Source organism: Plectropomus leopardus, chromosome 11 (assembly GCF_008729295.1).
Source record: "Plectropomus leopardus isolate mb chromosome 11, YSFRI_Pleo_2.0, whole genome shotgun sequence".
Classification (NCBI taxonomy): Eukaryota; Metazoa; Chordata; class Actinopteri; order Perciformes; family Serranidae; genus Plectropomus; species Plectropomus leopardus.
The window spans coordinates 23,307,263-23,321,885 of record NC_056473.1 but is presented as its reverse complement, the minus strand read 5'-3'; the positions used below and the strand labels follow the sequence as shown (position 1 = coordinate 23,321,885).

Here is a 14,623-nt window from a genome sequence, read left to right as displayed (position 1 = left end):
GATGACAAACACAGGAAAGGACAAAGGACAGACTTGTATCATCATCCTGGCAGATTTATTTGATGTTACAGCAAATAAAAATCAATATCCAGCTGCCACGACAAGTACAGTTCCTTAGTGAGTCTGGAAATTATTAGACCGTAATCTAATTACATTACATTAATACATAAATAGATCTTAACAGTATTAACAGTTATAAATAATACTTTCTCTTGATGTCCTTTTTTTCCAGAGTCAGTTGGAGCAAAATAAATACAAAACCCTTTGAGGGTATTTAGGGTGCGCTAACAAACACCTTCAAGATCATTACCATCTGTTACGATTTATAACTTTACCCTTGGTCATGATTGTAGCCGACTTATTCCCATTGGTTCTCTGTTATGTCTACGCTGAGTGAAATTAAACTTTACAAAATTTAACTCTGTTAATACTTTCAGATGTAGCCTGTGTTGCTTCTTGCCAGTTCTTTAAATCTTGAGTCTGAAATGTTTTTTTTTTTCTGTCAGTGCACTTGTGGTATGGTTAGTTTACAAAGGCTTCAATGCCAACCAGTAAATGCAGCATTGCTTTTTTTGATTGATAAGGTACTTTGGTATCACAGGAATCTGGCCCAGTGATATATGCAGCAGTGTTGTTGTGACTGTAGGTGGATAGGAAGCCCTCCTCACAGGGAATGGAATGTCTCCATTATACTCCAAATAAAAAATAAACAGAGATTACCAAGTGGAAAATACAACAGGCAACAATCACGGAATACACAGAATAAATACGGACGAGGAGTGTACAGAACAGGCAGAAACAGTGCACAGTAACATACAGTACATAGAATGTATACACTTATTATGCAAAGGATTTGCTCTTCATGTGTAGACAGGACAACAAATATATATGCCCTCGCTCCAACACAAGCCGAGCTCAAAGGCTAAAAGGTATGAGTTGGGTTTCTGAGAATTCAGTCATGGAGGGAGGAGGACGGGTGGGAGGCAGCAAAAGGAAAATGACAGCCATGTGTGAATATCTTTGTAAAAATCTAGCTTACAGTGGTTTAGCTACAAACACTTGGCCTTTTTAAATATTCAGAGGTTTCATTTGCCTGTTGCTGTGAGGGTCACAGGAGGTACGGAAGGAGGGAGTCAACCAAACGGTGTTGATACTGGAGGATTCAGAGGAGCGCACTTCACAGGGTGAGCTCCTTCTGTACTCCCCACAGGGTCTCAGCGCTCTTCACCAGCTGCTTCTCCTCATCGGGCTTAAGTGTCATGTGAATCACATCTGTCAGGCCGCTGTTGCCCAGGACACAAGGGATGCTCAGGAAGACCTCGTCTTTCACACCGTGCATGCCCTGTCAGAGGCAGGGAGCACAGCAGGGTCAGAGTTAGCGTGTCATTTCATCATATATGAAGAATGTGTAGCATGTTTTTGTGTAAACTCAACAGTATGATAAATTTCATCATGTAGATTTGCCAGACAGCTAAATGTATGGCTCTCACCTGAACCAGTGTGGACACAGGATGCACTTTGTGCAGGTTCTTAATGATGCTTTCCACCAGGTCAGCCACGGACATACCGATGGCCCAGGAAGTGTAGCCCTTCAGCTTGATGACCTCATAGGCTCTGCAGTGCAGACAACATAAAAAATGAAATTTTAAGTGAGGGTAGAATATGTCCTGGACATAAGAAAAAAATCAAGTCTGTGTTTGTATTTTTGGACTGTTTGCTCCCACTTCGTCATTTTCCTTAAATATCTTCTTTCCAGATGTTTTCATGCTAAGAATTCCGCTGTTTATCAACACGAGAGGAGCGCAAAACTGATTGACGCTCGTATGTGTGTTCAGTATCTAATGCTGTAATGTGGGGGAACATTATAATTTTCATCCTCTAATCTCTGCTGTGCTGAGGTTGATACATGCATGCACTGTATGCAGAAAGGCAAATAAATAAATCTGGTCTATGTAAGTTAGCTGATTTCTGTCTGAAATACCTATTAAACTGAAACATAGTATATCTGGATTCATTTTGTGCTGTACAGATTTGAAAGTACAGTGGCAGAATGTAACTAGGTACATCTACTCAAGTACTATACTAAGCCACAAATTTAAGGGTATTTTAATCTCATGCCACTTTCAACTTCTATTACACTACACTTGAGAGGATATTACTGTATTTTTACAATTATTTGAGAAATTAAGTTATTTTTTACTTCACAAATCAAAATGTTTACACACAAATTGTATTGATGTATACAAGTGCAGCTGAAATGATTCGTCAGTTGATTAGAAAATTAATTGGCAACTATTTTGACAATTGTTCAAGCCATTTTTATGCACAAGACATTTGGTGATTCCCGCTCCTCAAATTTGAGGATTTGCTACTTTTCCTTTTATTTCTTTTAATATGTTGTCACATTTTTAATGCAGAGCTTTTACTCGTAACAGTATTTTTATAGTATGATATTAGTACTTCAACTTAAGTAAAGGATATGGATACTTTACTTATGGGAAAATGTCAAACATATCCTTTTAAAATAAGGCCTCTGCTTCACTGGCGATGACCATGGCGAATGGTTCACCTTTGCCAATGCTCTTACTGTTCTGTTGACACATCCATTGTGTGCAATACCTTGCATCTTTGTCTCTCATTTGAAATCCTTTGTTTCATATGTAGAAACATTGCAAACATCTTTGATAAACCAGCTATTGTGTTGTACATGGTTAACGTCCCTTAACGCCTGTCTGTTGCAAGATAAGATAAGCTGAATGTGAAATACAGGATCAATATCAAAGTTTACAGGGCAAACTGTTGCATCACTTACAGTTTAAAGGGTTGACACAGGTTCATATTGTAAAATACAACAATAGGCTATGTTGTCTGGTATTTCATATAGCAGACCTAAGAGTGTAAGTGAGGTCATGTGCTACTGTACGGTGTTATGTTACAGGGAGCTGCATAGCTATTGTATTTGTATTGGCTGCCAGGCTCTAGTGAGCCCTTAACACAGTGGTGTTCTGTGTACCCGCCTCGGCTTGCCTTTTGGCCCATGGCCCTGGCCAAATTCCTGATCAGGGCTAGGGCCAGTTCCACGGGATTCATTTGTGCGTGTTTGCATTTTGCCTTCCTGTTCATAGGCAACTGTGACTCTAAGCCATTAAACCCTAAAGGTCTGTTTCAATCAAACATAAAATGTATGGCTCCCAGCTCAGTGCCGGACAGACGGCCTGTATGCACATGGCTCTGCAGATTAGTCTGATGAGTGTGAGACAGAAAGTGTGGTTTGCTCAGGTGAATTCCTGGAAAATAGATTTTACTCACCCATCAACCACCATCTTGTGAACTTCCTTCCATTTCTCACTGTCACCCTCAGCCCCCATCTGTGGGTTGAGGGCCTGCAGAGAAACTCCTGCAACATTCACACCGCTCCACACGGGCACTGTAAGAAACAGACATAATAGTGTTGAATTAGTTCTTTGTGAATATACAGGGGCAATCATGGCAGCATAAATCACTCAAATAATGTAGCTATGTTAAAAGTTTGCAGCAGACCAACAAACAGGTACAGTGGAAGCTTGAATGAGGTTTTATTTTTAGTCAGGGCTGCATACCACTGGAGTCGCCATGCTCTCCGATGATCCAGCCGTGGCAGCTGGAGGGGTGGAGGTGAAGCTTCTCTCCCATGAGGTGGCGGAAACGGGCAGAGTCCAGGTTGGTGCCAGAGCCAATGACACGGTGACGGGGGAAACCACTCAGCTTCCAGGCCACGTAGGTCAGGATATCCACTGGAAGAGTAAAAAGGACAACTCTTAAAAACGATCACTTCATCTGTGCTGTGCTACAAGTGTTACTCTTTCACTCTATTTCAAGCCACTTTCTTTTCTCACATTTCCCTCCTCCCTCACTCAATCACACCCCTCCGTCTGTCTAACCTGGGTTAGAAACCACCATCAGGATGCAGTTGGGGCTGTACTTGACGATGTTTGGGATGATGAACTTGAAGATGTTGACGTTGCGCTGGACCAGGTTGAGACGGCTCTCGCCCTCCTGCTGGCGGGCTCCGGCCGTCACCACCACCACTTTGGAGTTGGCTGTCACACTGTAGTCTGACAAATTTTACAAAGAAAAAAGAAAGAGGTGATCAGATGGAGTTACAGAATGATCAGTTCGGGGTCAAGTGACACCGGAATGAAAACTAATTCATCAAGAGTCAGGTTATTTTTGTGCATTTTCACCTTTGTCTGCCACAATCTTGTGTGTCTTGAGGAAGAGGGATCCGTGCTGAAGGTCCATGGCCTCACCCTTCAGCTTGTCCTCCATCACATCAACCAAGGCCAGCTCATCACACAAGTCCTGATTACATACAAACATACCAATAAGTCATTTTGACATCTCACATAACACTTTATAAAGTTCTTTTTAAAGAAAAAAATAATTATAAAGCTAAAGTGAGCTGTTCTCAAAGTAGCTGACCTCTGTGTTGCCTCTAAATTTGGATATAAAAGAGAGGAACAACACCATTCATCTCTGCTTGGACTGTTCAGCAGCATTGTTAGATCTAAGACCTGTGACCTGGTTTCTCTCCCGCCTCTGTTGTTCCTCAGCTGGCACAGATCTAGCTAACACTTTAGTGTGAATGGAACAGGAAAATATAAGGGAAATGGACTGTCTCCTGTCATGTTTTGTATAATAAGGTCACATGGAAGTTTTTATATATATTCTAGCAAGCATTACAGAAGTGGATTTCACTGGTCAACACACCTTCAAAGTGTGTTTGACAGCAGCCTTTGGGGGTTTCTCAGTTCAGAGACTACTTTGCAAATCCTTATTATTCCAATTATTCCATTTGTAAATGATAATAGTGATTCTTACGGATTTGCACACTCATTCAGAATCAGAAATACTTTATTGATCCCTGGAGGGAAATTGGGATGAATTAAAGTTACTCTTAGGCTGTACATACGCGTGCGTCCTGGCATTGATGTGCCACATGACATGTACCGCCCATCCAAACACCATGGCAGACCAAGTACTTTACTTGGTTATATACACACATATCCCCCTTCACTTTACTTTATCTTTTTTCTTTCTTTCTCACCTTGAGCAGGATGCTGATGGCAGAGGCCATGCCCACCATGCCGACACCCACCACCGTGACCTTGTTCCTGCTGCCAACAGGCTCCTCCTTCATCACGTGGCCGATCAGCTTCTCCTTGGTGGACATCTGTGGAAAGTGAAGAAGAATTAGGAGGAAAAATAGATGAGCAGGTAAATAGAGTATAAAAGTGGGAGGAGGGAAGGGGTGAGAGTGGAAACAGAGAAGCAGTAAAATAGTGCTGCATAATGTATGTGACTGTTTAAACACATTGTTCCTAAAAGGCCCACACAAAGGCGTACGTGACTTCTTTCTCATCTGACAGTGACTGAGTCAACCTTGAATTTCCCTTTTCACATCATTGAACTGAAAGTGGCCTTCACATGAACCCAAAGATATGACCGCCAACAACCACAAGTTTCACTTTTGCAGTCAGAAATCTACCCTTCTTCTCTCACGTCTACTTCAATAAACGGTTTGCAGACAGTAATTCTTGCTTCACAGCGCCACTCTGAGTCTCCATGGCAACCCCTGCCTGGGAAAGTACTGCAGCCTGTCTCCGTGCAGCACAGACCATCCTCAGCTGACGTCACACACCACTATTTATGTTTCCGGGTTGGGGCAGGCAGGCAGGCATGGCTGAGTGCTCGGCCTTGCAGGGTTTACATCACTCAGCATGACTTGCCTGGTTGTCTGTGATGTGGAGACAAGCACGTAGTAGAGGACCTGACACTGTAATACCTTCCTTGAGAGGATATTTAAGACCTCTCTGTGGTGAGTTTGCACACAACAGTAGGAAACAGTAAGTAGGACAGTCAAAACCCGTTATCCAATTATCTCTCACTCCGAGCTGATGTGAAAGCTTACTACATACCGCGCCCTGACCCTGAGGTGAGCTGGCTTTATGCTTATCAAGGGGACCCTTTGTTCGCTTACAGTGGAGGATTACCGTACATGTTCAATACTGGCCAGAATTCCTTTCTGTACTTTTGTAAAAACCAGACAAATTACTATTGTAGCATAACTGAATGAGGATTACAAAACAGATTATTAGTATCTAAAATTATTAAATATAGTTAGAAAAAGAGAGAGAGATGGATGTTTTGATCTAAAAATAAAAGTAAGTAGCTATTGCTCACAACTGGATCACTAAAACTGCATTATATAATGCTTGTATTCTCATATTTCCCTGTACTTTATGACATTTACTTAATTTGATCACCAACAGGTCAGCGGGTTAACTGAGCTCTGATGGGGTGTCTGGTATCATGACTGAGGGTCAGCATCTGGTCTTTAACATTACCAATTTACAGGTGACTGTGAATACATTTTGTTTCTGCACTCCGGACTTTCATACTATGTGATCAGAGAAAACATCAATTTATCCAAATGTCTATTAGCCTTGAACATGCTGGAGTATTTTTTTTTTTTTCAGCAGGAAAAACTAGATTTTGTTTCCGCTGGGCATTTATAGAAAGTCACCAGACAATCTACTGCGGCTGCCAACAGGCTGCAACTGACATCATCCACAACACTGTGCCAAGTATGGCATTAGTATGATTAATCAGAAAATGAAAGCTACACAAAGTGTGTTGGTAGACCAATATTTTTGAATCATGAAAGTGAAATTCTGGCAAAGGAGACCAATGATAAGAGCACCAACTCTAAAATCTGCTCTCTCATGGACCAGCACATTACATTTCCTGTGCCAAGTTCATATGGCCAGACAGCTGCGTGGATGGTGGTCCCCACAGGCATCACAGAGCATGCGTAACCATCCACTTGTGTAACACTGCGTATATTACAGCAACACATACCATATGATGCAACAATGAAACCAACCTGCACTTTTGGCTCATTATATTAACTTAATCATAATGGTTTATTTCCTATATCGTGCTTTGGTCACGTGGGCCACATTATAAAAGCACTTTCTTATAAGTTTATGTCCATTATTTATACCACCATTCTGAAAACCCATTCATTTAGCTGATATGAGCGTTATTGCAACAAGTAGGAAATTAAATTGTGAGGCCTACATGCTGTTGCTCAACTATGACTTTGTTTCACAAACACACACACACATACACACACACACTAATAATAATAATAATACTAATTACACGAATGGCATACATGTAAAAAAAATAAACTTTAAAAAATGAAGTTGGTGCCAGTCTCATTCACAACCAATCAACGCAATCGACATTGACTCGTGACACGCCCCTCTCCCTATAATCTAATAATGCGCATCAGGTTGCTGAAGTACTTAGATCAAAATGACTCAAAAATAAAAGATCATATACGCCTGACGCGTACGTGTAAATGCGTAATATTTGATTCGGCCGCGTTATCTTACCTTTAGGCTTCAGTTAAACAGGTGGGAACACGAGCTGGAATGTGTCTGCTCCTTCTGAGTGCAGCTTTTCCGCAGGAGTGGTGCTGCAGAGAGGGTGTCCCTCGTATTTAAAGACAGCCTCCTCTGTAGACGTTACGCACGTACATACTAATGAGAGCGGGTGGGACTGTGGACGCTGCGCGTGCTGAATGTCACGTCTGAGGCAGGATGCGACGATGAACATTTTCCATCCTGTGTATCAGTGCTTCAAGGTAGTCTGCTTTGTAAATGTGAGGTCATGAGACAGCGTTTGTTCCCTTTCTTGAATCACGACCATTTTGGCTACAAAGCCGCTGTGTGCTTCATAAACGTTCACTTTTAATTAAAAATGACATAAACGGTTGACTAACTTCACTGGCAGACTGCGTGTGGTTGGCAAAGATGTATTTGAAAGATGTTGGGAAAGATTAGCGAAAAAAAAAGAGAGGGAAAGTCTCTTCCGCAACTCTGCCAACCACAGCAGAAGACCCGGATTGAATTTGAAATGTAGCCAAATCACTCACTTCCCATTCTGTTGTTACCAAGACTCGTTTACCGGATATATGCAACGTAGTTTAGTGTGCGTTAGAGGGTATTAATCTGGTAATTCAATTTAAACACGAAACATTTGGCTGCTGGTGTGAGCGGATGCTTGGTTTTAATTGTGGGGTGCGATGTATTGTGGCGCAAACTAACAGGAAATGGTTTTGTCGAGCATGGGGGTATTTGCACTTTAGCCAGGTTTATTATGTCATCTTTAAATCAGCATTTAAGCGCCCTCTCCTGTCTAGATAAAGTTATTACAACACAAAGCCCTGTTACATAAGCGGTGACAATAATGAATGTCTCAACCTCTTTGCTGTTACCCAACCCCTTAACAAACCTTTTGTCTTACTTATCTGAGGAATTTTCTTAGTATAATAGAGCTGATTTCATTGACAGTAGACACAGGGATTGCATTTTAGTTACAACATAGCATTTCCTTTTTTAAAAAAATTCTTTTTCTACTATTTGGGCAACATGGGACCTAAGATTTGTGTTCTCACAGTATCCATCTCCTGATATGCTGTAGGTTATGTACACCTGGATGTTCTTTGGTCCTCTCTGTTAAGAAATATGTCAACTTTTGTGATTTTTTAAAAAATGTTCCTATTGAGTTATCGACCAGTTAAAGATACAAGTTTTAGAAAAAGGAGTGTTTGTATTTGAGCATAATTAGGAAACAGAGTGTTGGGCTGTGATTTACAATTTGCTGATAAAACACCACCAATAATTTAAAAAACAGGTTAAAGCAACTCCACAACACTTCAGTCAACACTGATCAGTTTAATTGTGGCTCTTTGAATGTTGCCTTGACTCTATGCTGTCTTTAAAACGAGACTCCAATATTAGTTTTTTTACTTTTATTTGTTTTTTTTTGTATTCGACTGGATAAATGAGAAAACTCATTTTTAATTAGGTTTTGCTGTTGTTAAATGTGGTTCCCAATCATTAGATAAATCAGTAGATGTATTTTCTCAGTTTTTAAAGAGGCACGTTTTCTTCACCAACTGAAGGCAACACAGCATTAGTAAGTGATCTACTTATAGTCATTTTGTGTGTGAAATATTACTTTAATAATCAAACGCTGGAACACTAGCTTTGTGTGTACTCCTAATGTTTTTGGTTGTACGTCCTTTGATAAGCAAATCTAAGCAGATTAGCACTTCCATCATGCAAACAGATGTACTCAGTTAAGAGCCAACCACAAGTGTGGAGTAGAAAACAGCCTCAATTTTCTAATGAAGCCGAGTTCTTAGAAATTATTTCTTTTGCATGTTATAATAGATGAAACTCCTGCTTGCATTTATCTCCTGTTTTAGAATCTTGGCTTTAAATTGATGTACATACTTCTGAAAAAGTATGTTTCTGCATAAATGCATTCTCTTTGTTTTGTCCTCTCCCTCAGGCAGATCAAACTGCAGCCACAGAGGACCATCACTTGTGTTTCCATGTTTTCCACTCTGCTCCAGAACACTTCAGCAGCCACGATATTTCCTGACATCGAGGTTTGAACTCAGGTCTTCCAAGTGATTTATATGGTTTCCACACTCTATAATCTGCCCTTCTGCACATTATTAGTGTCAGTTTGTCAATCATGAGAAAGTAAACGTTTATGTTAAGATTGATATGATTATTTATTTGACCGAAGGGACGAAATGTCCCGTAATGGCAACATTATGATACATTTCCTCTGATGGAGTCCAGATATAGATAGACAGAATTCTAAAATCATCCCATTCCCAATTTTAAAAAATTGATAAAATTAATATAAAAACAATGTGTGCATTACATTGTATTTTTACATGAGCTAATATTTGATCATTTACAACTATTTGCTTACACCAAGTAGTGTGTTAGCTTCCGTTCTGATGCACAAAAATGACAAAGATGTCTGTTAATGATATTGTGATGTTGATTGGTCATGAGCCTTCAAACTGCTCTGGTATTATGGGATGATTTCACATCCTGCTATCTCCTTTCACACAAATGTGTTTTAGCAATCTGCAGTCGCTGTACATCAGGGAAATAATCTAATCAGCGGTTAGGTGACGTTGGCCTTTTACAGAGTGGATTTCTTTCATTTTTTTTTCTTATCATTGTAAAGGGACAGTACATAAACATTGACAGAGGTAGAGACATTTCTACATTTAATCAGAGAAAACACGAGAACAACAGAATGAAATGAGGTAAAAAAAATGACATAATGATAATAATATGCAAGCAGATTTTTGTGATTATACAGCGCACATGTGTTATAACAACACATCCATGGTACTGTGAGGGTACGAGGAGGGGTCATCTGGGATGGGTCTGAGTCAGTCAGTTATTTTGGGCTTATCTTCCTTTGACCACGCTGAGACCATCAGCAGGATGCTGGTTCAGAGGGATAGGCTAATAGAAACCACCCACCACAGGATGGGGTCTATCAGCACACTGACAGAATTTAGCAGTGGTGTCATGAAATATAAAAATACAATACAGTAAAATATGATAAGATAAATGTTTTTTTATCCTGACAGAAATTACTGTGCAGCATTTACAATGCAATGTTAGAGGAGTGCAGAAACAAAGTGTGCAATACAACAATAACAGCAGAGAAAGAAAATGTGTAGCAAATATGAAATACTATAGGTATAAAGCAAATATAGACTAAATATAAAACTAGATAACAAAAAAGTGATGATTGAATAGTGTGTACATCACACCAACATAGATCTACCAACATTTGAAGTGAGTGTTTAACATTTGTGTGCTGTGTCCGTGTAGTTCAGACAGTCAACTCAAGTCCGTTGCTGCTCTCACTACACTTTACAGTTTGGTGGCATGTTTAACCCCAGTTCACAAGCCAATTACAAACACATAAAAAATGTAATGATGGATTTCTACTTTAAATACACTCAGAATCCACTAGTAAAAATTGTTTTTGATTAAAATACTTCAATAGTTTTTTGGTTTTTTTTTTGCTGTCCATTCCAATAGACGAAGAATCTTAATGCCTAATGGTAAAAATGACAATAAGTGGTTTTAATAGACTTTTATTCAACAAAAAAAATGTGATTATGTTTATTTTTCATAAATATCATCTCATATCAATGAATAAAGTATGACTTAAACACACATACACACACACAAATATAAATAAACTGCATTTCTTTGTTTTATTTTCTGATGACACTCAGATCCACTGTCCATTCACATGGATGGATCATTTTTTTTAAAAATCCTGAGTAAATCCTTCAAGATATATTTTTGTATTTCAAGTTATTTCATCTCGTGTTTACTTTAAAACTGTTAAAACACAAATTATGTTCTTTAACAGTAAGATCAACAGAAACATGCCCAGTGCCTCCTCCTTTCCTCACAGTCATCCGTGCTTGTCAAAAAAGGGGTTGTGACCCTACTGCTGTCCAGTTTAGATGATGTGGCTGATAGACATCCCATCAATTACGCCTGTGCCTTTTGGTGGAGTCATATGACAGTAATCATGTATCTAGACATCCTGGAAAAGGTATGTCTATTGGAATGGACATGGGATTTGCACAGGTTAAGGCATCAGTGCTATAACAACTCGTTTGTTCTGCCACGCCTGTTTATACACTGCTCTCCTGAAAGCTGCTCACCTGTAAATGTTGCAGTCTCGTGCTGCCACTGCTGCTGTTTATTTCCACCTGTTTAAGCTCCGCCTCTACCTGTCTACTCCATCACCTGCGTGCTCTGAGTCTATGGTCAGAAAGTGTATATTATTACTCCTTAAAACCTGTTGTGCTAAGCTCTGTGTATCCTTTAGGAAGGATGGAATATAGATGCCAAATGTCAACTATAACATGTACATGTTCTGCATTTACAAATTAATCCATTTCGTGAGAGTTGGCTGACTGAACTGTGTCAGTCGTTTTTTTTTAAGTGTTTTTTAAAATAACCAAAAAGATAATTTCCTAGAGTAATTTTGGTAACGGTACAGTACATTCATTGGCTGGTAAGTGATAAATGGACTTGTACTTGCGTAGCATCTTTCTAGTCTTCCAACCACTCAAAGCACTTATACACTAAAGAGCCACATTCACACACTGGTGACCAAAGTTACTATGCAAGGTGCCACCTGCTCACACAAACATTCACACGCACTAATACACTTATGGAACAGTCATCCAGATTAATTTGTGGTTCAGTATCTTCCTAAGGATTCTTTAAAATGCAAACTGGAGGAGCTGGGGATTGAACCACTGATCTTCCGAATAATGGACAATCGCACTTGTACCTCCTGATTCCCAGCCACCAGATATGACTTCATATGACAATCATAATCATCAGTCACATCTGAGAAACAGGAAATATAACATTTTTGCCATGTTTTGCTTGAAAAATGACTTTGACGATTAGTCAATAATTAAAATTGTTGCAGATTAATGTTCTGTCAATTGTATAATGGTTTATTGACATTGCAGCTGTAGTTTATATGTTATGTGAATTTCCTCTACTAAGTATTATCAATCACTGGCTCAATACAAGCAGGTCACCAGCAGGCGGTGCTGTCATAAAGGCAGAAGAACATCCTTCAGGCTCCTCTCTGTTCTGATAATGTAGCTGCATGGTGTTGAATTTTAATGTTAGCGTTCATTTCTACTTGAATAACATGAAGCGTTACCTGACGGCTGTAAGAATTTTGTAGAGCATCACACAGTGCATTCTAAAATCATAAAGATGAATCTGTCTCACAAGATATCACGGTCCAGATAGACTCTTTGGTCACAGCATGGCTGAAATAAAGTGATTCACTTACAGATTTGAAATGATGTGATCATTTCAAATTATTTTAGGTAATAGAATATAATATTTAGATTTTATATATATTCATAATATTTATGACATTTAAATATTGTTAATCAATTGGGGGGGGGGGTTAGCAACAAAACATATTTAAGCCACCTAAAATCAGTCCCATCTAAAAAAAAAAATATATATAATTTGAAGTCAGTGCTATGTTTTAAATATTTTTTTTAACTGCTTTACCTTGCTGTCAGACAGTGATTTCCAAAGGGAATTGCTGTTATATATCGCTCTCGTCAGAGACAGACTCGTCTGAGAAACATAGTGATTTAACCCTTTGGAAAACTGAGCAAACTGTTTTTATTTCTTTAAAACATAGGGGCAGGGATACAAGCATTTTAACAAGACAAGACCCAAAAATGAGCAAAGAAAAATTGTAAAAAAAAATGTTCAAGAAAATTATTATTAAGATAAGAAAATTAAATTATTAAGATATGAAAAAAAAAGTGAAAAAACAAACAAACAAGAAAATGGCCCATGAAAAGTGCTTAAAAAGTATTTATTTTATATATTTTATTATATTTTTCTGTACATAGTTTTAAATGTAAAATGATTATAATTATAAATATAGTTCTCTGCATATTTTTCCCTATTTTTTTGGATTATTTTCTAATAGTCCTCCCCTCTTTTTTAAAAACATTTTTTTTTCAGGTAAAATTTCTTGTAATTTGTGCAACATTTGTTGCCATGTTAGTCACTGCGTTTTTCCCCCTATGTTTCATGAAGAAATCAAACACAGTTGCTCAGGTTTCAAAAGGTCATAAAGCTTGTGAAAGGTGTCTAAACACAGCACAAGAAATTTATGCTGATCCAGGTTTCAAAGGGTTAACATTGCTTCATACAAAAGCTGCTGGTCTACCACTGGCTCAAACAGTTTGTTTGTTTGTATTATTGTGTGAATGTCTCATTTAAAAGGATTAGTCAGACTGAAGCAGCGTTAGACAAGCATATCCTGTGTTCAGCGAGCTAAAATGACTGTTTTTGTTAATGAGTCTGGTGGCTTTTGATAAGCTGAAGCTGCTTCCTCATCCAAACAGGCTGTCTGACAGAAAGGTAAAAGGGTGAAAATAATCTCAATATAGTGTATTTTTAAACTAATATTTTTTTTTGGTGATACTTTATTTAGTTATGCTGACCCTCATCCACAGCAGTACATTGCTAAGCTTGTGCTGAACTTAAGCCTGCTGTAAGGGCATATACTGACTATAGGTGAGTCCCTGATACATGTACACTTAAAAAACTATTCCTTTAAACATTTACAGCGTAGCATTGAATCAAAGGTGTCTACATTTTCCACTCAGATCCCCAGGCCAGTTCTCTTTAAATGACAGTCCCTCTTTTCCAGTTAAAACAACATCTATCACATGGGCCCTGACTTAAAAAATAATGGAAACTTCCCCAAAAGTACGTGACTATGACAGTTTAAAACACTACTGGAGACAGATGAAGTTTCATTTGATGTGTGTGAAATCATACTTCATCTCCTGTTGTTTAATGTCCTCAGTTTGCCTACAGCGATGTACAAACTTTCTCAGACTCGAAGCAACTTCTTGTCCTTGCTGCTGAAATACTTGTCCCCATCTTCCACATTCTTGTTCAATGGTCTCTGGAGCGTGTGCCAATTCAATCACCGCTTGCCCCCCAGTGGAATAAAGAAACACTAGTTTGTCATGTTAGCCTCCCCTCTCACACCACAGGGTCAGTTGCCAACACGCTGTTATTGCACAGGGCATTGGGACCGAGGTGCATCTGCAGAGGGTGATATCCTACCTGTCTCAGCCTGCCGTGTAATG

General features: G+C 39.0%; 1 protein-coding gene across 1 annotated transcript; it reads right to left on the bottom strand.

Moving 5' to 3' along the window:
- Positions 1–36: 36 nt before the first annotated feature.
- Positions 37–7,533, bottom strand: ldha (lactate dehydrogenase A4). Its single transcript, XM_042496817.1, has 8 exons — positions 7,443–7,533; positions 5,087–5,212; positions 4,224–4,341; positions 3,921–4,094; positions 3,600–3,773; positions 3,310–3,427; positions 1,491–1,614; positions 37–1,342 (listed from the first exon to the last, which is right to left on the bottom strand). Exons 2-8 carry the CDS (start codon positions 5,210–5,212, stop codon positions 1,178–1,180), a joined length of 999 nt encoding a protein of 332 aa, XP_042352751.1. The 5' UTR covers positions 7,443–7,533; the 3' UTR covers positions 37–1,177.
- Between the last annotated feature and the right edge of the window lie 7,090 nt (positions 7,534–14,623).

Bases quoted from the DNA above. Each gene is read 5' to 3' on its own strand.
- ldha (XM_042496817.1), bottom strand. From the start codon at position 5,212: ATGTCCACCAAGGAGAAGCTGATCGGCCACGTGATGAAGGAGGAGCCT. The intron at 4,095-4,223 runs GTGAAAATGCAC...AAAATTTGTCAG, and splicing joins CAAGATTGTGGCAGACAAAG to ACTACAGTGTGACAGCCAAC. The intron at 3,774-3,920 runs GTTAGACAGACG...TTACTCTTCCAG, and splicing joins GATGGTGGTTTCTAACCCAG to TGGATATCCTGACCTACGTG.